The 23,689-nt window shown below is 38.9% G+C and overlaps 2 protein-coding genes across 2 annotated transcripts; one reads left to right on the top strand and one right to left on the bottom strand.

Moving 5' to 3' along the window:
* Positions 1-316: 316 nt before the first annotated feature.
* Positions 317-4,551, bottom strand: cope (COPI coat complex subunit epsilon). The gene is made up of 10 exons (XM_026346494.1): positions 4,433-4,551; positions 4,205-4,267; positions 3,946-4,046; positions 3,446-3,598; positions 3,147-3,200; positions 2,930-3,011; positions 2,688-2,843; positions 1,998-2,066; positions 1,118-1,192; positions 317-649 (listed from the first exon to the last, which is right to left on the bottom strand). The coding sequence occupies exons 1-10, from the start codon at positions 4,532-4,534 to the stop codon at positions 596-598; spliced, it is 909 nt and encodes a 302-aa protein (XP_026202279.1). The 5' UTR covers positions 4,535-4,551; the 3' UTR covers positions 317-595.
* A 2,428-nt stretch (positions 4,552-6,979) lies between these two features.
* tnfaip8l1 (tumor necrosis factor, alpha-induced protein 8-like 1) lies at positions 6,980-22,591 on the top strand. The gene is made up of 3 exons (XM_026346214.1): positions 6,980-7,404; positions 19,415-19,694; positions 20,615-22,591. The coding sequence occupies exons 2-3, from the start codon at positions 19,423-19,425 to the stop codon at positions 20,901-20,903; spliced, it is 561 nt and encodes a 186-aa protein (XP_026201999.1). The 5' UTR covers positions 6,980-7,404; positions 19,415-19,422; the 3' UTR covers positions 20,904-22,591.
* The last annotated feature ends 1,098 nt before the right edge of the window (positions 22,592-23,689 follow it).

The following is a 23,689-nucleotide window of genomic DNA, read 5'->3' as shown; positions in this document are numbered from 1 at the left end:
GAGGGGTTAGATGGAGCATTACACTCATGTGATAAATTGATTACTGTTGCTTTTCTGTTTAGCTACTTCATAAACTTAAATTTGATTTAGATAATATGCACAAAATAAAACCAGATTTAAATTTTTTTTTTAAATTGACAGGAACTTTTCAAAACCAGGACCGTGTGATAAAGCATGTGCCAAAAATTAAATTCAATCTGTGTGGTCAGTAAATTTGCTCGCTTTGCCCGGCTGATAGCCCAGCTTGGCTTAAATTCATGTTGTGTGTGCATGTACAGCTTTCCTGTATGTTCACAAAATGACACTACAAACACAGCACAGATATTAAACATTTATTTCCATTTCAAAGTAATGATGACATTAAACCGATGTTTACATGAAAGAAATGCTAATTTTTGAAGAATGGATACTGAGACAGGTAAGCTTCAAAGGGAAATGATGATTTTTAAGTCTGGGTCAAATACCAATGTCTCATTTAAACTCATTTTCTGACATATTTTCTTACAAGTAAACATATCTAAACAAATACAGGTATGAGTGAGAACAGGGAAGAGAGAGTGTTCACTGTTGAGGCATCTCAGCAGAAGCCACTGTCTTATGCTGTAACAGTGGGAGTGTACTGCATTGCTAGTCTGTCAAACTCATTCTCCTACAGAAAAACAAAGAGAGGAAACAGTTAAATGACATAAAAAACATCTGACCATGTCAATAGCTGTGCATCACATGGTTTGTTTATAGTTTAACCCAGTTTTAACATGTCTGTGTCTTGTGTAATCTCGACATGCTGTGTGACAAAGGCTAAAGATTCAGTTTCATGCTCTCATTGGCTTGGCTTCAAGGACACCACATGTCCAGCCATGAATAAATCAAAAAAAAAATAAAAAAAACACTGATCTAAATACATTATAACAGAGTAAACATTAGTGGATCTAAAGCCAAACAGCAATGGTCATAAGTTAGAGGCTTCCCTCCTAGTCAGCAGTATGCTTTGACTGGAGGAAAACACACCTTCACTGAAGTAATGTTGCAGAGCAGTCAAGAATTAAAGAAATTAAAAGGCAGCATTTAGGTAATGCTACAACAGAACCAAGAGTCCTAAATAAAACAACAAAATCACCTTAGCTAAATAGTCCTTGAGGAATGGGTGGGATCTGTGTGCATCTTTCAGCTGAGAGAGGTACCGGTTGGTTACCTGAGGAGAGAAGTAAACAAAGTTTTGAAAGTTAATAAATATATAAAAAGTGTCACAAACAAATTTTCTGTTTCAGACTGAACAAGCAATGCCTAGGAATTTCTGTCATAAATAAAACCTGTTTTTATTGCCAGATTTTCTGCCAAAACTAACAGTAACAGTTTATGTTTTTACACAAGGTATTTCTCCATTTGTGTCATACAGTTGTCTTCCAGCCTTTGTTTTTTGTGAAAATGTATGACCACATTCACAGAGCTCAGAAGCAGCTGATTCAATTAACAGCATTTGAATTTGTATCATCTTAATGTAACCATATAACACAATGACTTACCTTAGATTTGGACAAAAAAAAACATTCTACATAATAAAGGTTACTCTATCTACACAATTCCAGTTAACCTTGAGCGAGATGTGCTTATCAGTGGTTATGATACTTCAGTGATACCTTTGAGTCAATGGTCACTTTTCTATTGCATTATTATCAAGTTTATCAAACTTAAGGTAAAAAGTTAAGTCTTTATCTCATGAATGCTGACTTCCTGGTTGTATAACTCATATACAACACTCTACCTGCAGATATGCTAAGATAAAACTTAAACATAAAAGTAGACAAACACAATCAAGAAATTGCTTGGTCGACTGCTTTTGCCTGTCATGATCAAAGTAAACAGATTTGTATCTCACACTCATAAGTGTTATTGAATTTTTGACTTTTGACTGAAGATGAGTTTGTTTGTAGGAGACTGCAAAACTGAAGGCTGTTAAAGCAGTGCCCTCATTAACAGCTTTGAGTCCAAAGTCTTACCTCAGGAGCTTTGCCCAGGTGCTGAGTCAGTACTATGAGGTTGATCAGCGTCTCTGGGTTACTGTTGTCCTGTAAAGCGGTGGAGACAAAGACAACCACAAAATTATCAAAGTTATCTGGAAAGTGAGAGACTTATTCTCACAAAGCTAACTGAAAGAGTTAATTGAAAAGACAGTGAACTGTCATAAGTGCGGAGTAATGTAACATCAACGCATTCCACTCAAATTTACATAATTAACATAATTCAATTCAATTCAATTTTATTTGTAGAATCCATTTTGTCAACATGTTGTTTCACATAGTGGTTTCAGCCCTAATCCTAACCACTGCAGGTTACTTGGATAAGATGTATTCAGTCAATAAGAAGTTGAGAAATACCATCTCAGATGATGGTAGAGTGGGAGAAGCAGCTCAAGTTCAACAGCATGAAGAATAAGAATATATAAAAATATATATAACACTGAAATATTAGTTGTAGTTATCTACATATATTATTTTCTTGAACCCATGCCACATGGTCTTACAGTGTATCTGTACATATAACAGTGTGTAGTGCCATCTGCTGTTAGGATGCAGAAAGTTCATTTGATGCTGTTGTACAAATCCATTGTGGCTGAATTTATGATTTGGAAATTGGGCTATATAAATAAAATTAGATTTGAAAAACAAACAAATAACTTCTCATCTAACCTTGTCAAGTGCCTCCTGTAGCACTCCCTCAGCCTCCTCCCACTTATTCTGAGCCATGTAACAGGCTGCCTGCCCATTGAGCAGCAGCAGTGTAGATGAGTACTTGTCTGACATCTCTTGGAAAATGTAGTAGGCATCCTGCAGCTTGTCTCCCCCCTGGAACAACAAGAACAATCAAATGTAGGCAACAAGATACATGATTGGAGCATTAGTCAGAGATTGTGTGTGAAAAGGCAAATTACCACAGCAATATTAACCCAGGCTGTGGCTAACTGGGTTAGAGTAGCATCCTCATCCTGCTCCTGCATCTTCTTCAGCTCTTTCCTGGCAATGAGAAAAGAATGTCACATTTTTTGAGAAACACAGATATTATTGTGCAAATAAAGTGATTTTAAAGAGGAAAAATGTGTATCACGTTACTAAACTTCTTCAAAAACCACCTCATCACCAAATCTCTACCTTGCAAGGTCCACACGATCCAGACTCAGCAACACCTGAATGGTCATTGCCATACTGAAAAATGATTACAGTCAGTTTGGTCAGAGTATAATGACTTCAGAATGCAAACTGCAAATGCAGTGTAATATTTTTTAAATATATTTTTATACATTTTATCTGGATGTTGGATAAAACTAGTTTGTTCTATGTGTTTTTATGTTCATTGCTGATATGTTGTAGGCAGATTTAGTTTAAATCCGTTTGGATTATAACCAAATCATCACTTTAGTTTGTGAAGTAAAATCTTGATCTCCTCTTACCACTCCAGGCTTTCTCCTTGGTGCAGAGTCCTGAGAGCAGCATCGGTGTTCATCTCATGGTAATAGATAGAGCCAGCCATGAGGAGGAATGTGGTATTGGCAGCATCTACACTCTTTGCCATCTTCTTATCTAGATCAGCAACAATAGCATCCCTACACAAAACATAGCAACATGAAAACATTTTTTTTTTAAACTATGAATGACTGAAGAAAGTACTAAAATAGAATACTGTGTAGTATGCTAAACATTGAATAACTGGAAGAAAAAAATATACTGATGTAATGCAGCACATCAGCAGTGGTATTGTTCTCATAAGCACAGTGTAGAAAGGTTCCAGTGGATACTTAATAGTCCATCGTCCAGTATACACCAATATTTATTCTGACTAAATGAATGTATTTGTTAGGGTCACATGCAGTGTACAGATATAATGTGCAAGTTTCAGCCATGCCTTTCAGCCCGATGCCTATTTCACAATGAACTAAATGTAATCTCTTACCTTTTGGCTTCATTGGACAAGTACTCAGCAAATAGCCGGACAGCCTGAAGCTCAGGTGGAGAGTTGCCCTTGATGTCATCCAGGACAACGGCATATTTCCTCTGTAATAACACAAAACAAAACAGACCCGAGTGTGCATGCATTATTATTTTACAAAATAACTGTAGCTGTGAGAAATGTACAGTAATTGTTAGCCACTGGCTATAGACAAGAAGAGTAAGCTCTGTGTGACACTGGTTATCTGTTTAGGAAGTCTTACCTGGGCAATGTATGCTCTGTACAAAAACATGTCCCGCTCAGTCTCCTTCTCTGGTGATGACGGCTACAAAGACAAAGCATTAGTTAGTTACAGAGGTAAAAATATATTAGCTAGCATATGTAGCATTGATGCCCGCAACAGTAGTCCTGACGGCCGTTACACAGGAAGGTATAAAACAGACAAAGTGACACACTTAAAAACATTAAACAGCTTACATACATTACCTACCTTCACCTTCTGAGCCTCGTTAATACATTGTTGATAACTACCAATGTAAAATGCATTTTTCACATCGAAGAGTTCATCAACATCACCCTGCTGCGCCGCCATCTTGACTACAAAAACTTCCTGACACGTCGCAAAAATACGTCACCTTCCTGTTTCAGAACGGGGATTGTGGGAGATGGAGTTCAACAACTAAAACACACATGCTAGCCCATAATGTGTGAAAGTACCGTGTGTATACCGTATTTGTTTTGAATGTTTATTTAGGCCTATGCAACACTACATTGCAATAATTTCCCTACGTGGATTTATCTTATAACAGGTGGAATGTGCAAAGTAAGTTTATAGTTAGATTGCATTACTAATGGTGAATCTGATCTTCTTTTTCCTCCTAAATATATAAAAATAACAGTACTTGTACTACCCATGATGAGATTAACATCTGGTTAATTTCATTCTTATCCACAAAATTTAAAAAAAATCATCAAGTGAGGTGAGTGATAAAATAACTGATGAATCAACAGAAAATGAAATGACTAACATTTATTACTGGTGTCCTTTATTATTTTGGTATTAATATTGAAGGTCAGACTTTGATGAATAAAAGGCCAAACATTCACCCATAGTTGCTTATAAATGTAAATATTTGGGTTTCACCTGTTTTTTATGATCGTAAACTCAGCATGTTTTGAGGTTTTGACTACTGGCCAGACAAAACATGCAATGTGATTATGTTCATTTGGGCTTTAGTGAATACGGACCTTTTTCCACTATTTTTTTGACATTTTATAAACAGAGCAGTGAGACATATTAGTTGCAGCCCTAGACAGTAATGCCTAATTAGTTTTCCTTGTGTTGCTTATGACAACGTGTAAGTTAAGAAAATAAAACATCACCACAAATCATCAAAATATAATAGGTAAAAAGTCTTCAGAAAGATTTTGACATAATTCCTGTAAAGCACAACTATGGGTGAGAGAAAGTTAACTCTAGGAACCACAAGTAGACCTGCACTCTGAGAATGAAGTGTTCTGCCTTTATGTGCTAATATGGAACTATGAGCTCTTTAAGATAAAACAGAGCTAGATTATTAAGTGCTTTATATGTGAGCAGAATTATTTTATACTCTATTCTGTATTTTACAGGGAGCCAATGGTGAGAAACTCTCTCTTGCTAACTCTGGCTGCAACATTTTGGATTAACTGGAGGCTTTTTAAGGAGTTATTGGGGCATCCTATTAATAATGAATTACAATAGTCCAGTCTGGAAGTAACAAATGCATAGACTAGTTTTTCGGTATCACTTTGAGACAGAATGCTCTTAATTTTAGCAATATTTCTCAGGTGGCAGTTCTAGAGATTTCTTTTATGTATGAAGTAAAGATAATGTCCAGATCCCTCACATATAGATTGAAAAGAATAAGCACAAGCACAGAACCCAGTGGAACTCCGTATCTAACTTTGGTGTGCGTGGAAGACTCATCACTTAACATCCACACCCTGGAATATATCTGATAGATACGATTTAAACCAGCCTAATGATGTTCCTTTAACCTCAATGGCATGTTCCCGTCTGTGTAATAAATTTGTGATCTATAGTGTTTAATGAAGCACTGAGATCTAACAGAATAAATATAGAGAGAAAGTCCATTGTCTGCTGCTAAGAGAAGCTCGTTAGTGACCTATATTTGAGCTGTTTCTGTACTATGATATACTCATACAGTTCATACGGGTTATTCCTGTGCATGTGGTCACATAAGTGCTTTAAAAATATGCATGTGTTTGTGTGTCTACTCTTCTTCTACTTATGTTTTGTTAAATCTATTTTCTCGTTTTACACTGGCTATTTCATTCACTTTACTAATGACATTTCCACATTTCCCACTAGTAATCCCATTATACCACTAGAGGTCGTGCCAGATCCATTTGAGCTCTACAGGTGTCTTCAAGTGTTTTATTATGACACAAAACACTTAGAGTGCAGTATATAAATATTGATAGGCTCGGTTTATGGGCTGGGATCACAAGTGCTGACTTGAGTTTCTGGTATTGTGGGCCTAAGACTCGTAAGGTGTACCAGTGCTATAAAACCACCCCAGGGTTAAAATAACAATTCAAGGCTATTCTGACCTCGGGGATTCCTGTGTCCTCATTAAACAAATGAGGGAAAAAAAAACTTCCTCTGTCCTGAAAACATCCGCTGATTTTTTTTATTTATTTTTTTCCTGTCTCGCACACTGACACGCACACTGCATGTTTTCAACGCTGCATTAAGACATATGAGTAGATTATGACATGCATGATGACATGTTGATGTAATTAAAAAAAACACCAGTTTAGACTGTGTCATATGTGCAACTTAACAAACCAATATATCACATAGTGCGTGACAGAAAAACTGATCTGCACAGTTCCTGCTCATTGTTCCCTAAACACCATTTCCTCTGGGAAATTTCCAGCCTTGGGACTGGGAACTGGACAAGGATAATTACTGGAAACCCTAATGGGGGCAGGGAATGTGCTGGCTGTAAAAGGTTCTTTCTTTCGGTTTGACTGGGTTGGTCCTTTCCTCTTGTTTCTCCTTCATTGGCCCAAACCACCATCAATCTGTTCACTTCCAGATCCCCCTCAAGTTTGAAACTTTTTTTTTTTCTGTCTTAACAAGAAAGAGGAATCGGGTTACAGCCAACTCTTGTAACCGATCTCCCAGCAGCCGAGAGAAGAAAACAGCCTTTCAATAATTGACACATCTGTGTGTGACCCACGGTTAGAAAGCCGGAGGGGAGCGGCGACAGGACGCGCTTCTTTATCGCGCACACAGGCGGGGAGAGGACTTTAAGCGACTAAAAAAGCACAGCAAACAAAACATGCAGTGAGGCCACTTTCCCTGCGCTGCCAGGATGAAGACTTGAGAGGCTTCGTTGAGATTAACTTGTCATCTTGTTGGCTGAAAGCTGCTGCTGAGCTCAGAGAAAGGTGAGTCCATCATGTCGGTCTCAACGGTCGAGCGGTCACTCATATCGGAGGCCTGTGGTTCAATCAATCCAGAGGCGATAGCCGATGAGCTATTTACTTTTTTTTTTGTTTGGATGAATTTCCTGTAGCAGTTTTATGGTGAGCGGACAAACGTGAACTTAATGAACCCTTAGTTGTGTTTGCTAGGTCACTTGTCTGTTTGTGACAGGCGGTGTTTTTACGTCGAAGTTAGCGGAAGTAACGGTCAATGTGTTGGGACGTGATTCAAACGCAGCACCAAGCTAGCAGCAAGTGTCAACACACACACGATGAACCACGTCGGGTGTGGACTCAAATGGGTGATTAATGTTAACACTACTCTCCAAATAGTCACCTGGAGCACAGTTCTGGTTGTTGTCAAGAAGCTGCAGCTGTACCTGTAAAGTTGTCAGAAGAGGGATGAGCTTGTGTATCACCTTCTGTATCAAGGTTATCATACAGTGTTATTGATGAGTGCTGGATTCTGGCTCTGTTGTGTCCTCTAAATTTCACTTTGTGCAGGCTTTTCGATTATGTTTGCTCAATTGTTGGTTTTATTTGGCATTATGATCCATGATTTGGGATAATTGGAAACAGTTGGTTGAGTATCATCCAGTGGAAGCCAGTGATTTCACAACAATCTTCCCATTTCACATTTCTAAAGAAGGTGAGTGATTTGTTGGGGTTAAACACTTCATAAGATTTTCAGTTCTAGTGTAATCCGCGGCAAATCTGGACTGAAAAAGGTGCAGAGACACATGTTTTTACAAACCTTGATATGTTTAGTAACACACTGCTGTGTTTTCGTTGTAAAGCTTCTCTCAGAACAAGGCTCGAGTGTGGATGAATAGCTTCACTGTGCAGCCGGGCGCTGGCAGGTAGCAGCACACATTATCATGCACAGCCCCAACAGACATGTCAAACGAATTATGGCCTCGGATTTGAGAGAGAGTTGACTCTCTCTTTGCATTAGCTGTGTCAGCAGTGACATGAGTTTTTTGACTTGCTCTCTTTCAGTTGCCAGGGCTTCCTTTTGTGTCTTTGTTGTTGGTAGCAGCAGCTGTCGACTGGTGAGCTGAGGAAGTGCCAGAGTGAATATCACATAATAATTGTAGGATTTCATTTCAACATCGAATGTACAGTCGTTTCAGAAAGTATTCAGAGCCTTTCACTTTCTGCTTTAGTTTTTAAACTGGTGCAATTAGCTGTTTCTTCCCATTAATAATATGCCATAATGACAAACGGTTTCAACAACACTCTGCTACTTTATTAAAAGCTGAATCTCTAATTAACCGAAGTGTTCAAACCCTTTTCTGTGGCACTCCAAGGTGCCTTGTGTCCAGGTGCATCCTGTTTGCTTTAAATGTCCTTCACATGTGTCTAGAATGTGATTGGAGTCCACTTGTGGAAAACGGATTGTGCCACATTGAATTGATTTTTCGTAATTTTAAGATGTCACAGTATATAAGTTCCCACAATTCACACTACATGTCATGACAAAAAAGTGGTCCAAGTAAATCAGGGCAAGGGTATAAAAGTAGTTCTTTATATACAGTACTGTCTGTGTCAACTAATGTAATTTGTTACAATATAATTGGAATAATCTAGATTTTAAATGAAAATTCAATGCAAACTAATTTATTAATTGATTAAAGGGTGACTTCGCAGATTTTAAACTTTCTTCCAATGGTTTGAGTTTGAAGAGTATATCACTATGCTTGGTAAACTTGTTACTATATTTTAATATAGGAATGGCAGAGGTAAGTTTAAAACGACCATAAAATGCAAATTAAAAATCAGTGAAGTTGCCCTTTAATTATATAAGTACCCTTGAGTGCGGCTTCTCAGTTGTGAGGATTTGCTGCTTTTTCTCAGTTTTATATTCTTATAAATCTTTGGGTTTTAGACTGCTGGTTGGCTAATTGGCAATTTAAAGGTGTCTCCTTGGACATTGTGATGTGCATTTTTCACACAATCTTTCTGACATTTTACAGGCTGAATCAGTGGTTAACAACCTTCTTGGGATGTGAGCCCTTTTATAGGAGGTGCCTTAATCTTAAATAGAATATCTTTGGGTTTTGGACTGTTGGTCAGACAAATGATGACACCACTGTGAGCTTTAGGATATTATTATTCATTTTTCGCTCTTGTGCTGACATTTTGTTATGTAAAAGATTAATTGGTTAGTCAGTATGAAAATTGATAACAAAAATAATCATTAGTTACAGCCATAAAATAATCACATTGGTGTCCATTGCCTTTGGCGCCATGGAAATATAGTGAAGTAGAAGTAGAAATACAATTAAAGTCCATTTGTTTCAGATTTCATCCATGACTGCTTTTAATGAATATGTGCTTTTGTCTTAATTAATCATAGCTTTGTGCTTCACAACAGCTTTATCTTTGTTTCAACACAATATGATTCTGAGAGACAATAAATAACAATGTACATAATTGCCCAGCAGGATTAGGCACAGGCTGATGAGACTCATTTATGTATATTTCAGTGTAACTGTATCTGTGCAGCTCTCTGTCTCTCAGTGCCTTTTACAACAGGACAATACAGTCACGTTGCCAGACATTCACCAAGCAGTGTTATTAAGGACAAACCTTAAAACTGCTGCAGTAATGCCAGAGACACTGTTGTTCCTGCTGAGGAGAATCCATGGTAACTTATTGACAAGACAAGAGAGGTGTTTGACCTGCTTTTACTACGCTGCAAAGTTCAGTCGAGCAAGCTGGTGGCCTCCAGTTTCCCTGGAAACCTGAAACACTCGGAGCATGTGGCCTTGTCTGAAAGAGCAGAGCCGCATGACCTGCAAATATCATGGCATTGTTTGAAACATAGAGAGTGAGGGATGGCGTTATCTGCCAATAGATTGGACTCATGAGCTTGAGTCATCTATTAGTCAAAGTGATGTCCTCTCATGTCGGTCCCCCTGTGTTTCCACTGATCTCCATCCCTGTCATTCCTGCAGCCAAGCTAGTACATGCCACTCTATTAACATACTGAGTTAACAAATGATACTCTGTGGGCTTGAGGTGAGGAAAATTAGTCATAATGTGCCTTGCTCTTATGGTGGCCTTAATTAAAATGTCATGGGCCCAGACATCGGTCATAGCTCAAGTACCAGTTAGCACCTTAATTATGTCTTGCATTATTTGCAGTGCAGTAAGGATGCTAATTATATTGTAAATAATATGTAATTACAACTTAGACATGGCAGTCCAACTGAAGTCATGAGTGGATTGGTCTTGTATTCTTTGTTCTTTCTTATTCTTGTTCCCTTTTCAAAGACGTGTTATTGAAAATTAGCTCCGTTGTAACTATAAAACAACTACCCACTTATGAATTTTAACACTAGAACAAATGTTGTCAGTGAGCGTGGTGTTGGCCCCTGGGCAGTGCAGCAGCTGCTGTATTCACAGTCTTATGCGTAACACTGACTGATGTTCCTAAATTAACGTCACCAACTTGCAGCCGCTGTCTTCTACTATATGTGCTGATAGTCCACCCTTTATCCCTGCCCCACATCTCTGCTCCAACCTGTTGCAGCATAGCAGACTTCTCTTAGCCTCCGGTCTATTTTAGTCGAAAACGACAGGCTGAATTATTAATCCTCAATCCATTATATGCCAGTGTGTTAATTATTAATTGTTCAGCAGGCTCTGGCAGATCTGAGAAAACTCTTAAAAAAAAGGGGTAGGCTGGGGCATAGTGTCTGAGCGAAAGGCACTGATTGCCTTCTTTCTCAGCAGAGTCTCCACAGATGATTGTGTGGGAGGATGAGAAAGCGACAGCACATAACCATCATGCAAAAATCCACTCCATCCAAAGCATTCATGTAGTATGTGACCATATGTTTGCTGCATCTGTTCTGGACGCATTTATGGCTCTCATGTCAGAGCTAGTGAACTAGATGAGTGTGCATACACAGTGGAGAGTATTACACAGGCTCATACATCTGCAACATATACAGTTGTTAACACACACATTGTTACCAGCAATCATCTCTCTTATTAGCAGTCAGAGCCTCCTCAGTTATGCAACATCTCAGGAGAAGAGAGAGACAAACACTACAAAACTTGATGAAAGATGAAATTGCATCGTTCAGCTGTCCTGAAATCCTGCCGTTGATTCCCTAAAAGTGGAGTGGTTTCAGTAGTACAGCCCATTTGAGTGGTTACTTGTCCTCTCTGAACACAAAGCACGGATGTACCTTATATAACAACCCAGAGTGTCTATTGTTTTTCTAATAGGAGAGGGATTGTGTCATACAGCTGGGAGAAAGATGTTTTTTTCCTATAAGAACTCATTATAATGACATCCATAATGCTTTTGGTCATGACCACCAAGCTTTTTTTTTTTATATTATTATTTCAAACTTTCTCTCAGGTGTCTACAATTTTCATGTCATTTTGTTTTTCCAGCAACTCTGCCATGTTGTGAGGCTTTTATTTTAATTGGTATGGGAAATGTAGGGATGTAGATGTTTTGTATTCACTCATTTTAGTTGTGGGAGTTCAACCAAAAGGCAGCAAAGCAAACACAATATGTTTATAGTGTGTGTGTACACAGTACATCATCATGCAATCCAGTTCAACAGCCCTGCAATAAATAGTGCCTTTATGATACTTACCGTGTTTAATTTTTGTTGGCCCCATGTCAGAGAGGTGTTGATTGAACTCCACTCATCTGTATGTTATTGCTCAAGTGTATTGTGTTTAGATTATTTTGCCACCCCCACAGGTGGTGCACTATAATGCGGACCATAATGTCAACACAACTAATAATACGAAACCAGCAATAATCAATGTTCAAAGAAATGCCACTTGAGTCTTTTGATAATCAATTGTTTAAGCTATTTTCAAGCAAAAACGTGAAACCTTTCCTTATTCCAGCTTTTCAAATGGTGAAATGATTTTCAGCTAAACTGAATATCTTTTGGTTTTGGACTGTTGCTCTGCTGATAAAACAACCAGTTTGATCATCTCAGGCTGTGAAACATTATGAGATCTTTTTCTGACAGTTTTTTTGTTTAAGATTGGATTAAATTCTGCAGATGCTGGTGTCACTGGTGTGGGCGATACATACTTAAACACAAAACTATATCTGTGTAATTGAGCTCTTATGGAAAAAAAAAGACAATAGAGCTATTCAACATTTTTTCACAACCAGGCCATACCTGTAGTTATATCCAGGGACCTTTATTTATGATTCTCCTGATTCCCCCCTCATCAGCACTTTGGATTAGCTTTGTGCCTTTGCTCATTAAAAGGAGAAAAAAATTCCTGTCTTTACTCTTTTAATAGATAGGACTATTGGTGCATACACCGACAAAAACTGCATTAAAGGAGTTGCCACTATTGCTCTAACATATGCTGTGATCTCCTCCTCATATTGTGATGTTTGTGTTTGATGTTGGGGAAACAAATTCAGTGCATTTCCACCTTTTGTTAGTACAAGTTTCCGTCACAACTTGCATACCACAGATGTTTGGTTTAGATTTTTATTTTTGGTGTTGTTGCATTTTCAAAAGACAGATCAAGTTCGGTTTAGTTCATAGGAATGTGTAAGATGCGCACGTTATGGCATTTATAAAAACACAACATCCCGCAACTACAATATATGATACATTTTTATGATGGAGAGGGATTTTCACAGTTCAACATAACATATGTTATCTCATAGTACAATAATAGTTCAGTTCTCTTTAAGTCACAGTTTAAGATGTGTATTGAATTGATTTAGAGCTCAAATGATCTGGTTGAACAAACTAACAAGAAGGAAGTCAAGTTGCCATGACTCAACGTCCAGTTGACTAATCATCAGTTGAATGGCAGAAAATAAATCTGCTGAAATTTTGATAAATGACTCTTTGTAAGTCAAAAACAAATGCCAGAAATGTGCTATTTCAAAGTTCACAAGTAGGAGTTCTCTTCCTATGACTGATAGAACAAGCAGATTCAAGATCCCACCATAGGGTTTTGAGAAGTGTTTAGCTTATGATCTGTTTTCAGATTCATAATATATTCAACTAATGGCATTTTGCATTCATTGGACAGTTGACTGAGGCAGGAAAGAGGAGACGGGGAGGGACAGAAGGGGAAGGGATTTTAGCTATACTCAATTGTGCTGTCTCAGTTCTGTGGTATGTGACTTGAATCTCTGGGTTGTGAGGGTCCTGCATTTGTAAATGTGAAAAACCAAAAGAAACTATCTTGTATTTCATACACCTGGAAAATATGTTATAAATAGTGGCACAATATGTTGAGTACACAGCAGAAAGGTAGTTAAATATCAGAGATAATCGTGTATATTTTGTGTGTGTGTGTGTGTGTGTGTGTGTGTGTGTGTGTGTGTGTGTGTGTGTGTGTGTGTGTGTGTGTGTGTGTGTGTGTGTGTGTGTGTGTGTGTGTGTATCTATTCAAGTTAGAGTAAACTTTTAATCCTTAAAAAACAGAGCTGCTCTCAGTAATAGGTTTCATTCTGAGACAGTGAAGATTTCCTCTGCTGATGGTGTTGTCTCTTTCAGGGTCACAGTGCCCCAATCCGTGTGACTAGTGATCCCTGAAGAGCATAAAAGTCGTGACATTTTCTGCTGCCATCAACCAATCACTTGTAAGATGAAGTGTCATGGAAAGTTCTGTTATGTCTGCCAAAGCTTTTTTAGCAACTTGTGGTGGCCAAGCACCATAGAAACACACACTTTGTTGGTTTTCTCTTTATGCTGGCTGTTATCACTATCCACCAAGCTGTCTAGATTGGCAGCAGGTATAGGAGTGGTGATATTTTGGGTACTGTGTCCTCTTCTTCCTTATGAGGCATGGTGGCATGGGTTGGAGTGGGTGGAAGTCACAGGTGTATCCAATTGCCTTCCCCTTTTCTCACCTGTCACACCTCAGCTTTCGTTTGACTGACGAGTGAGTACAGTCACATCCTGGATCCTGCTCAATGCCCATCTTGGAGAGCCAATGCCAATATGAGCAGCCAAAACGCAAAAACGTGTTCATGTCAAGGAGCAGATGTGCAGTGTCTTTGTTGACTTCAATATCTCCTTTATGAATTTGTGAGTCAACACGGGCAATGAATATTTCAGTGTATGCAGAAAATATCAAATAGACTGAAACGACTTATAAATTAATCATCAGAAAGTTTGATCATCATTTAAGCTATTATTCAAGGGCAAATTCTAAACATTCACTATTTCATACATTTCATTCATCTTAGTAATTGTAAGGATTTATTTTAGCTTTTCCCTTTAATCATTCCTGGTACCCCATCTTAAGTTAGGGTTAGGGTTTCTAACTACACTCCACAGTCATTGTGCTAAAGCACTAATGAGGCTATCACAGTAATAATAATCAGCACATTATTTGATGATGAACATAATCATTACTTGCCATCTTACTGTATGAAGTAGTAATGGTTTTTTTTTTTGTTTTTTTTTAAAGTCAGCTCTATCAAAAGTGAATGATGTTTGTTGAAGGTTTCTTTATAAAAAAATACAATTTAAATTGTGACATTCACAATACTGACACTATGCCTCTAGGTTCTATTGTAAGATGTAAAAGTTAAAAGACCCTATTCTTTGAATCAGTCTCACACATCTTGACATTGGTCACATTATAGAAACACTCAATAAACATGACAACCAGTAGAAGATATCATCTCATTCTTTGCCTGAAATCGAGACAGAGCTTTAGACTGAGGTGTCCCCGATGCAGACATCACATTTAACTGCCCTGAAACCCAGAGAAAATGAAACCCTGATCGTAAAGGTTCCATCCAAGTTTATCTGACTCTCCAACAATCCTCAGAGGACTCTAGAGGACATGTAGGTTATTTCTTCTCCATCACAGCCTCTTTTTACCTCTGCCAGACTGTCACACAGTCTTGACATGGCTGTCAACACCTGCGAGAGCAGGTCCCTGGGTACATTACAAATGTTCCCTCACTGTCACAAGACATCCCTGTGTAGGGTCTGGTGTCATTTCCATGAGTCATGTTTGTTGAGCTTTTGCGTACTTGTATGAGTGAATGTATACTGGCTTGTTCTGAGCGAGCTGATGATTTTGTAGCTTGTCTAAGTGCCATAATTATGCCGAGGCGCTGCTAGCTGCTGCAGTCTCTTTGTTTTTCATCTCATTTTCAGCTGCTCTGCGAGGCCTATTAGTAATGTGTGTGCATACACGTGCAGATGTTTGTTTGTGTGATTTCTGCATGCTGCGATGACTAAGGCTAGAGTATTTCTCAAAAATACTCAGCTGTGTTTTGCTGCTGTACGGTCATTTTCTGCCTTAAATCCATTAAAACTTTGCCTCTATAATAACTGTGGTTACGCTGTGTCAGGGTTGGCCGGGCTGTCCCTGGGCACTGGACTTCACAGGCCATTTAGGTTTGGCATGGACTACTCTCATTCTGCAAAGTCACCAAAAAAAAAAGATTCCTAGATTGACAACCTCTTCATCACTCTGTCCCTTAAGGATTTTTGTCTTTAAGAAAGCCACAGTAAGGATCCCCCTCCTTTTTTTTATGTTGCTTTCAGCTATCAGCAGGACCTCATGCACACCAAGTTTCACCATGTGTGTACCATGTTTGTATTTGTGGGAATAAAGTACAACTATTTTTTTTCATTGCTTTTCCCTCGTTCTCCTCGTCCTTTTTTTAATATCCAAGAAGAGGTGACAGCTATGACGTGTGTACCCTGACGAGAGCAGAATTTAATCAATACTACGGAACCACTCTACAGTATTTAGACAGATGTTGTTTTTCTTAATGTACCTTTTTAAAACTCTTTATATCTGCTGGCAGGGGCGTGGAGAGGAAGATGTGGAGGTAAAAGCAGACTTACTGTCTCTTCGTCTTGAGTCTGACCTATTGTGATTAGAGGGTGACAGCAGGGATTGCTTTTAGTCGCCACTCACATGGATATAGAGATCTCAGATTATGTTTTTTTTTTTTTTCTTTTTTGCTTTGTTTGAGCCTGATCATTAGTATCTTTCCTCTTGTTATCCATTTCGCACACATTGCATCAGAACAGGATTTTGTGTAACAAGTGCAGCTTGGCAAGTTTAGAGTTACAGTTGGTAGTGGTGAAACACTTGATGGGGATCTGCCAGCCATCGTTGATCTGCACAGCTAGTGGCCCGATTAAATGTCCAGGACCTGCAACAAGAGAAGAGTAAAAGTAGATCTGGCATGAGACAGTATATAAATGACCTCTTATTCAACATCTACATTTCCCTGTTTCGAGATTGATATGTAACACACCTCATCCTTTTTTTCTCTTCATCTCTCTGCCTCTTTGCTCTCCCTCTCCTCTTGTGTCTCCTCTCTGGGAAGCATCCTGCTGACACACTCCCCAAGGAGTCTTATTGATATTCTTGGAGAGGCATTGCAGAGAAAGAGAGAGAGGGTGGTGGAGGAATGAAAGTCACACACACTATACCAGCAGACGCACTGCCTTCTACTACCAAGAACAGTAAAAATCACAAGTCACCCAGCAGGGATATGTCACTGCTCATTTTGTCTGCAGCACTAATAGCACCTCTCCTGCTTTGGATTTGTATTATTCTTTAGCGCATGGTTAGGCAATTTGCCAGTCATACATATTTTCAGTTAAGCGTTAGGGTAACTTTCATGTGGAGGGATATTGTATAAAGATTAATCACCTACTGTTATGTGAATGGGACACACTGCCTAAAAATAATTATTTTGTTGTCATTGTGGCAGTCACCTATTAGACTATATTTAGCATGTCAGTGACTCATTTTTGTCCCTGAGGTGAAGAAGCGTTTACTTATTTGCTTTGTGTATTTTCTTGTGTATTCCCAGGAATCATCACAATTGGGTTTTTCATACTGATGCCTGAGTCTGCATACCGACAGTAAAAGAATACTTCCTTTAATGGCATACTTTGAGAAATGTGGACCTGTTTTCATACCCCCCCCCCCCCTTTTTTCTAACAATTAAATTTGTCTGTACAACCAGCCATACAATAATTTTGATCTATTAAAATAACTATAACTTTAACTATATAGAAAAGTACATATATTCAGTGAAAACTGTTGGTTTTTAATGCATCACATGGCAGAAACATTTTCATTGCAACGAAAAAAAGCATTGAGGCTCTATTCTAAGCCCTGAAAACATCTCTTCTCATATTATACTGAGTGTAAAGTCCTGTCTGACTGTGACTTTGACATCTCTTGGGTTCCTTGTGCTTTATTAAGTAGGATGGGCAGTTATTGTTACCAATTGCAATTTTGTGTCGGTGTGTTTTACTCAGTGCACTGACCTTGCAGTATCAATTTACTTAACTAATTAGGAAGGAATTGCATCTGAACTGTGCAGTGAAGCAAACTCTTCTCAAGACAGTGTTGGGAATAAATCAGTGCCTTAAGTTTAGCAGGAACTGTTGACATTTACATTCAGTCGACTTACAAGTGAGGTACAAGGTACAAGGGCAGGCTGATTAAGTGTAAGGAGGTCTTGCCTAAGGACTCCTACTGACTGAAGGTAGGCTACAGCCAGGATTCGAAGCCCAGTCTCCCACATGGATAGCTATCCAGCCACATAAAGATTAATCTGAATCAGTTTACATGATCAGTTTAATGTAGAATGTGGAATGAAAATTTCATCACATAGTTATCAAAATATTTCAGTCTGGACAGACATTGCTATCACAAATTTGTGATTAAATATACTGAACATTTTCTACTTCTAGCTTCTTAAATGTGATGATTTTCTGTCCTTTACTTTCCTTATCGTTTTAGTGAATATCTTTGGGGTCTGAACTGTGCCTTTCAAACATTGCAAGCATTTTGAAGACATCAGTATTGACTATGGAAGCTGCATTTTATTTATGTTTTATAATAGTTTAAAAAGTTTGTATCCTTAAAATATTTGAGAGTTTGGTTTGAAATGAAAGTTTTTTTTCTATAATTTTTTAAGACATTTGTTGGCCATGTCATATCAAATTAAACCTCTACCTGCCACCTCTTTGTCACCTTCATTTATCTCTCTGTGCTGGTATTGTACAGCAGATGCTGAAAACGGCTTTTTGTTGCCTGTTTACTCTCTTGCACACGCAGGTTATCCTTGGAGATCTGTGAAGGTTAGAGAGGGTGTGCACAGGGAAGGAGATTCTTTTTTATTTTTCAAAAACAGATGTACAACCTTGAAGAAGTGACCTGCAGAATTCATTCAGACGCGTTTGCTGAAATGATGATGCAGACCTGCCTCATTAGAAAGAGGAGACGGGAGGCGATGTGAGAGCTGGCGGCCCTCGTGACCCCCACTATTTATGAGCCTCCGTCATGCACAAAGTCTTTTCACTGAGTCACCTGCATAGGCACACAAACAAACACACAGTGAGAGTGAAACACAAACACACAGGCACAAACGCACTGGAAGATTCATCAAGCAACGTGTGTGTAGTCAATGAGTTGGCACACTGTCTGATTGCGACTTACTTTCTCACCCAAACCTTGTTGTCTCATGCCTTCCATTACATCGTCTGCTTTGTGTGGTCGTGCTGTAACTGACTTCACTCCTACACGCGTAATGACACATTCTTCGCTAACTACCTTGTAGGCTCTGAGCCAGAGGGTTGCTGGGACTAATTTGACAGCTGCCACGGCTCATTATCTGATAAAGGGGACAGTTCTTGGCCCTGCAGTTTAAACAGCATCAGTGTAAACGTTGTTTGCAATAACCTCACACACTGCTGGCTGTCAGTGTTATTTGGCCCTTTTTGCTTTCCAAATGATGACGTGTTAGCAGATATCAAAGGAAGTATTTCTCTCCTTTCATTTCTCATTTTACATTTGCTGGTGTTCTACATTTCAACATATTTGGTAAAGTTGTTTTCATACATACAGTAATTGCAAAACGGTTCTGCAGAAAGGAAACACTTCTGTTATTGCTTTTCGAGCATCTATCGTAACGTATCTACCTTTCTTTCCTTTCTTTCTTATCTCGACACAGACTTGACCATGGACTCCTTCAGCACTAAGAGTTTAGCCCTTCAGGCACAGAAGAAGCTAATGAGCAAAATGGCCACCAAGAGCGTGGCCAACCTCTTCATCGACGACACTAGCAGCGAGGTGCTGGATGAGCTGTACCGTGTCACCAAGGAGTACACACGCAACCGCAAAGAGTCGCAGAAGATCATCAAGAACTTGATCAAGATGGTGGTGAAGCTGGGGGTGCTCTACAGAAACAACCAGTTCAACAGCGAGGAGCTGATCCTGGTGGAGAACTTCAGGTAAAGGGCCTCTTAGAGCTAGCGTAGCTTAGCATAAAGATATGAAGTAAGGGTAAACAGCTATGTCCAAAGTGCCAAAATCCACCTACCAGCATTTCTTAGTATGTTGTATATTGTACCTTGTTTGTTCAAACTGTGAAGACGTTTAAAATATGGTTAATGCTGGGACTTTATTTATTTATTTATTATATTTTTAGACATATAACAGTGTACATTTTTGTGTTCCACTTATTTGCAAATGTCACTAATGCGTGCATGCTAAACTAAGATGGTTGAACATTTCATGCTAATGTTGACAATAGCCTGAGCCATTAGTGTGCAGTCGATTTGTGTACAGATTAAACAAAACACATGATATGTGCTTTAGATGACCAACCCGTGAATTTGAGAGATAGTGGTAGGTTTGCCTCTGAACACCAGACAAAGGTAGACCAGCTGTTTGTCTTCGCTCTTAGTCATTAGTCTAAGCTACACCTCCTAATTCCAACTCCATACTTAAACACAGCCATGAGGGGTCTACTTTAAAGAGGTTAAAGGTTTTAGACACATCCTCCCATATATTTAAGTGATTTTAAATGGTGTGTCAAAAGGTTGAAAGCTGCAAGTGGGGTGGACTGAAGTTCATGTATATCACTGTGTGCTGATCGAAGCAAATAAGGCAAATTGACTTTTACATCAGTTTATATATTTTCCACTAAAATAAAAAAACTCCCCCTGGAGCCATTTAAAGGAGGCACAAGTGCACAGTATGGAGAGTGGTGATAATATTTTCATGGAGATGTATCGCTGTGAAGGGCAATACTATTACTAAAACTTTTCTAAAGGAAATCATAAGACAGCAGTTTCTATTTTTACTTACTTCTGCTGCTCCAGTCAGAATTAGAAACTGACAGCCTCTCCTCCCTCTTTGTGTCTCACAGGAAGAAAGTCCACACTCTGGCCATGACGGCGGTCAGTTTTCACCAGATCGAGTTCACCTTTGACCGCCGCGTCATGAGCGCCATTTTGAATGAGTGTCGTGAACTGCTCCACCAGGCCATCAAACGTCACCTGACAGCCAAGAGCCACTCGAGAGTCAACCATGTCTTCAATCACTTTGCCGACTGTGACTTCCTGGCGGCTCTCTACGGGCCTTCAGAGGTTTATCGCGCTCACCTGCAGAGGATCTGTAACGGGGTCAACAAGATGCTTGATGACGGGAATCTCTGACCTCTGTTTGCCTCATCATCGGGCACCTTTACCTCTGATCACTCCATGTAACATCTTGCAGGATTTCTTCTTCTTCTTTTTTTCACAATAATGAACATTTTATTCGTCATTTGTTGGTCTGTGTTTGTGTGTGCCTTTCAGATATTACTGTAACACTGAAATTTTCTCAGCTAGTTAGTCCAAAGTCTGTTTCTTCTCCAGTCTGATTTAGTTTTTTTGTTTTTTACAGTAAAACAGCAGATGTATTTAAATGAATGTACAACTTTATGCTCTTATCACTATATATATGGGTAGGCGTCTTGACAGCTGTGCCTTGAAAAATTATATTTTTGTCACATTCATTCATTCAAGGGCACTGTGCTTGCTCTCTTACTTAATCAAAGGTGCAGGCCTTCAGCTATATCTCTATTTGCCTTTTTATAATGGACAAAAAGATTTGTGGGAGCACTAGGAGGGGAAAGAAAGTGAATTTCCATCTTTTCCAAATACCCAAAGACATTAAGAAGTGACTTGCTTTGTTTAGTTGTGTTTTGTTTTGTTTTTGTAGTAGTGTTGCACTCAATCCTGAACAAGCGCTGTACTGAACCTTCCTAAAACAGTGTAGCCATGTGAAGCACGGCAGTTGAGTAATCCTGCTTAGCCTGCATTTTACAGCTCTCACCATCATGCACTGAACTTTACAGAGAGGCCTGGCTTTTGTGTAGAAGGCATCTATAAACCCAGTTTTGCTTTTAATAGTCTGGTTTATAGCCACCACAACAAAGATGAAGTATTTGGGTCATGGGGGGACCATAAACATGAAGGCATTTGATTGTACTGTGTATTGTTGATAGTCTCTGTGCTGACTCAGATGGCTCACTGGTCGTATGCTCATTTGCTCCACAAAAACCTCAGCTTGTCTGTAAATGTCATAATCACAGCTGGGAAGCAGCACAATGTGGCACCAGGTGCAAAGATTTTTTCACAGGGGAATGAAGCGCTAGAGCGGGAAAAGTACTCGCCATTATAGGGTCGTCTCTGTTTCAGATTTATCAGCGTTGCCTTAGGTTTAACCTAAAAACACTGAAACTATAGTTTGAATTCTGACAGATCTGAACTAAAGTGAGCAGTCAGATAAAAGACTGGACAAAACTGCAGCTTGGTTCCTATGAAAAGAGCCAGGCAGGGCATAGAGATTAGAGCAGAGACAAACACAGTACCTGATTGTACTCTCCCATTGCAATTATAGCTCCCCGCTCTGGGGTGGTATAATGGCCTGCAGCCTGCCTCTGTTGAGCAGCCACTCGATTTCACCACACACTAGCCTCATGTAATGTGATTGAGATATCTGTTTGCATGATGCATGTCCTTTAATGGAGTGAAAGATGTTGTGTTTCTTCCTTATAAAGGAGCATATGAATAGTTACTACCATCCCTCTCCAACCTCACATAATAGCTGCCTTTCCTTTTTTGTCTGTGTGTTTTTGTATCACTGAGCTTGTCTGGGAGATTGTTTTGTGCTGCGGCTTCATTTTGTATTCTGTGTGTGAGCGTGTTTGTGTTTGTGTGCGTACCTGTGAGAGAATTGGAAATTGAGCCGTGTAATAAGCGCTGTGCTTTTCCAGATAGGATTGCTGAAACTTTAACTTCATCCTCAGCAGCTCTGCCAAAGAGAGGAAGACTGATGTTACTGTAGTCTTTTTCAAGAGGAACACTTCAGAAAACAGCATGCACTTGATAAGTATAACCCTGCTAATGATAATTAATGGAGACAAAGGTGGTGGCTGTTGTGGTTTCAGTCTTTATTTCCACCTTCTTTTCACCTTATTAATTCTTAAATGACTTTCCTGAGTGTATTCTTGTTATTTAGCCCCATTTAAATCCGACTGCATCATTTCAGGAGATTTTAAAGTAAATCCTCTTCCTAAGTCCCCAAAACAGTTGACTTTAATTGTCTTTAGATGCCATTTTCTCCAATCCCTACACATCTCAGGGTTAGTTTAAATCTCACTCGGTTTAAAATCCATGACGATAGAAAGATTAGGAAGCTCTGCGGCGATGCTGCTTCTAATACTCGAGCTCTAAAATGATGCATATTTTTCATGTTGTATTTTTACTATTGAGAAATGTTTTTATTTTCACTTGTGTACATATGAATGTTTATGTGTATTGTAACCCGACACCACAAATATAATACAGTTTACTTTTTTAAAAGAATAAATTTCTTGTCTTTTTTCCTTTTTTTTTTTTTTTTTTTTTTTTTCTGATCTCTCGATTAAATACAGTGTCTTCCTAATTATTGCTGTATGGTGGATGATTGAATTTTCCAGCCAGATCAGGAGGATAATCTGAGAATGTCTGACCAGGGCTTAGTTAGCCCCATGCTCTCTGCATTGTTAGGAAACCATAAAAGCACATAAATAACATAAATGACTAACAAACTATTTAAGTCTGGGCCATTTTTTCCACATCTTACAGACTCACATAAAGGTCAGAGGTAGAATAGGAAATCAGTAAGATGGAAAGACGTTATCTTCTGTTTTTGGAAACTGCTCCACTCAACTCGGCTGCAGTTTGAAGAGTAGGATGAGTAACATTTGATGTGAACTGGGTTTGAGTTTAATCTGTCATTGACTTTGCTGCTTCCCAGACTTTGGAATGATAATTTTAGTCTGTAGCATGTCTGTAGAGCCTCCCTGCAGCTCACTTGAAAGGCTACTGCAGCACCAAGTGTCCAATTATCCTCTAATGGTCATTATCTCAACATGCTTCTTTCTTTTCTTAATGCATTCTCTAGTTCAGAGGTT

The sequence above is a fragment of the Anabas testudineus genome, chromosome 4 (assembly GCF_900324465.2).
Source record: "Anabas testudineus chromosome 4, fAnaTes1.2, whole genome shotgun sequence".
NCBI classification, from domain to species: domain Eukaryota; kingdom Metazoa; phylum Chordata; class Actinopteri; order Anabantiformes; family Anabantidae; genus Anabas; species Anabas testudineus.
This window is presented reverse-complemented; position numbering and strand designations above follow the sequence as displayed.

Bases quoted from the DNA above. Each gene is read 5' to 3' on its own strand.
- cope (XM_026346494.1), bottom strand. From the start codon at position 4,534: ATGGCGGCGCAGCAGGGTGATGTTGATGAACTCTTCGATGTGAAAAAT. The intron at 2,067-2,687 runs GTTAGATGAGAA...ACCGCTTTACAG, and splicing joins TACAGGAGGCACTTGACAAG to GACAACAGTAACCCAGAGAC. The intron at 1,193-1,997 runs GTAAGACTTTGG...TTCTCTCCTCAG, and splicing joins ACCTGGGCAAAGCTCCTGAG to GTAACCAACCGGTACCTCTC.
- tnfaip8l1 (XM_026346214.1), top strand. From the start codon at position 19,423: ATGGACTCCTTCAGCACTAAGAGTTTAGCCCTTCAGGCACAGAAGAAG. The intron at 19,695-20,614 runs GTAAAGGGCCTC...TGTGTCTCACAG, and splicing joins ATCCTGGTGGAGAACTTCAG to GAAGAAAGTCCACACTCTGG.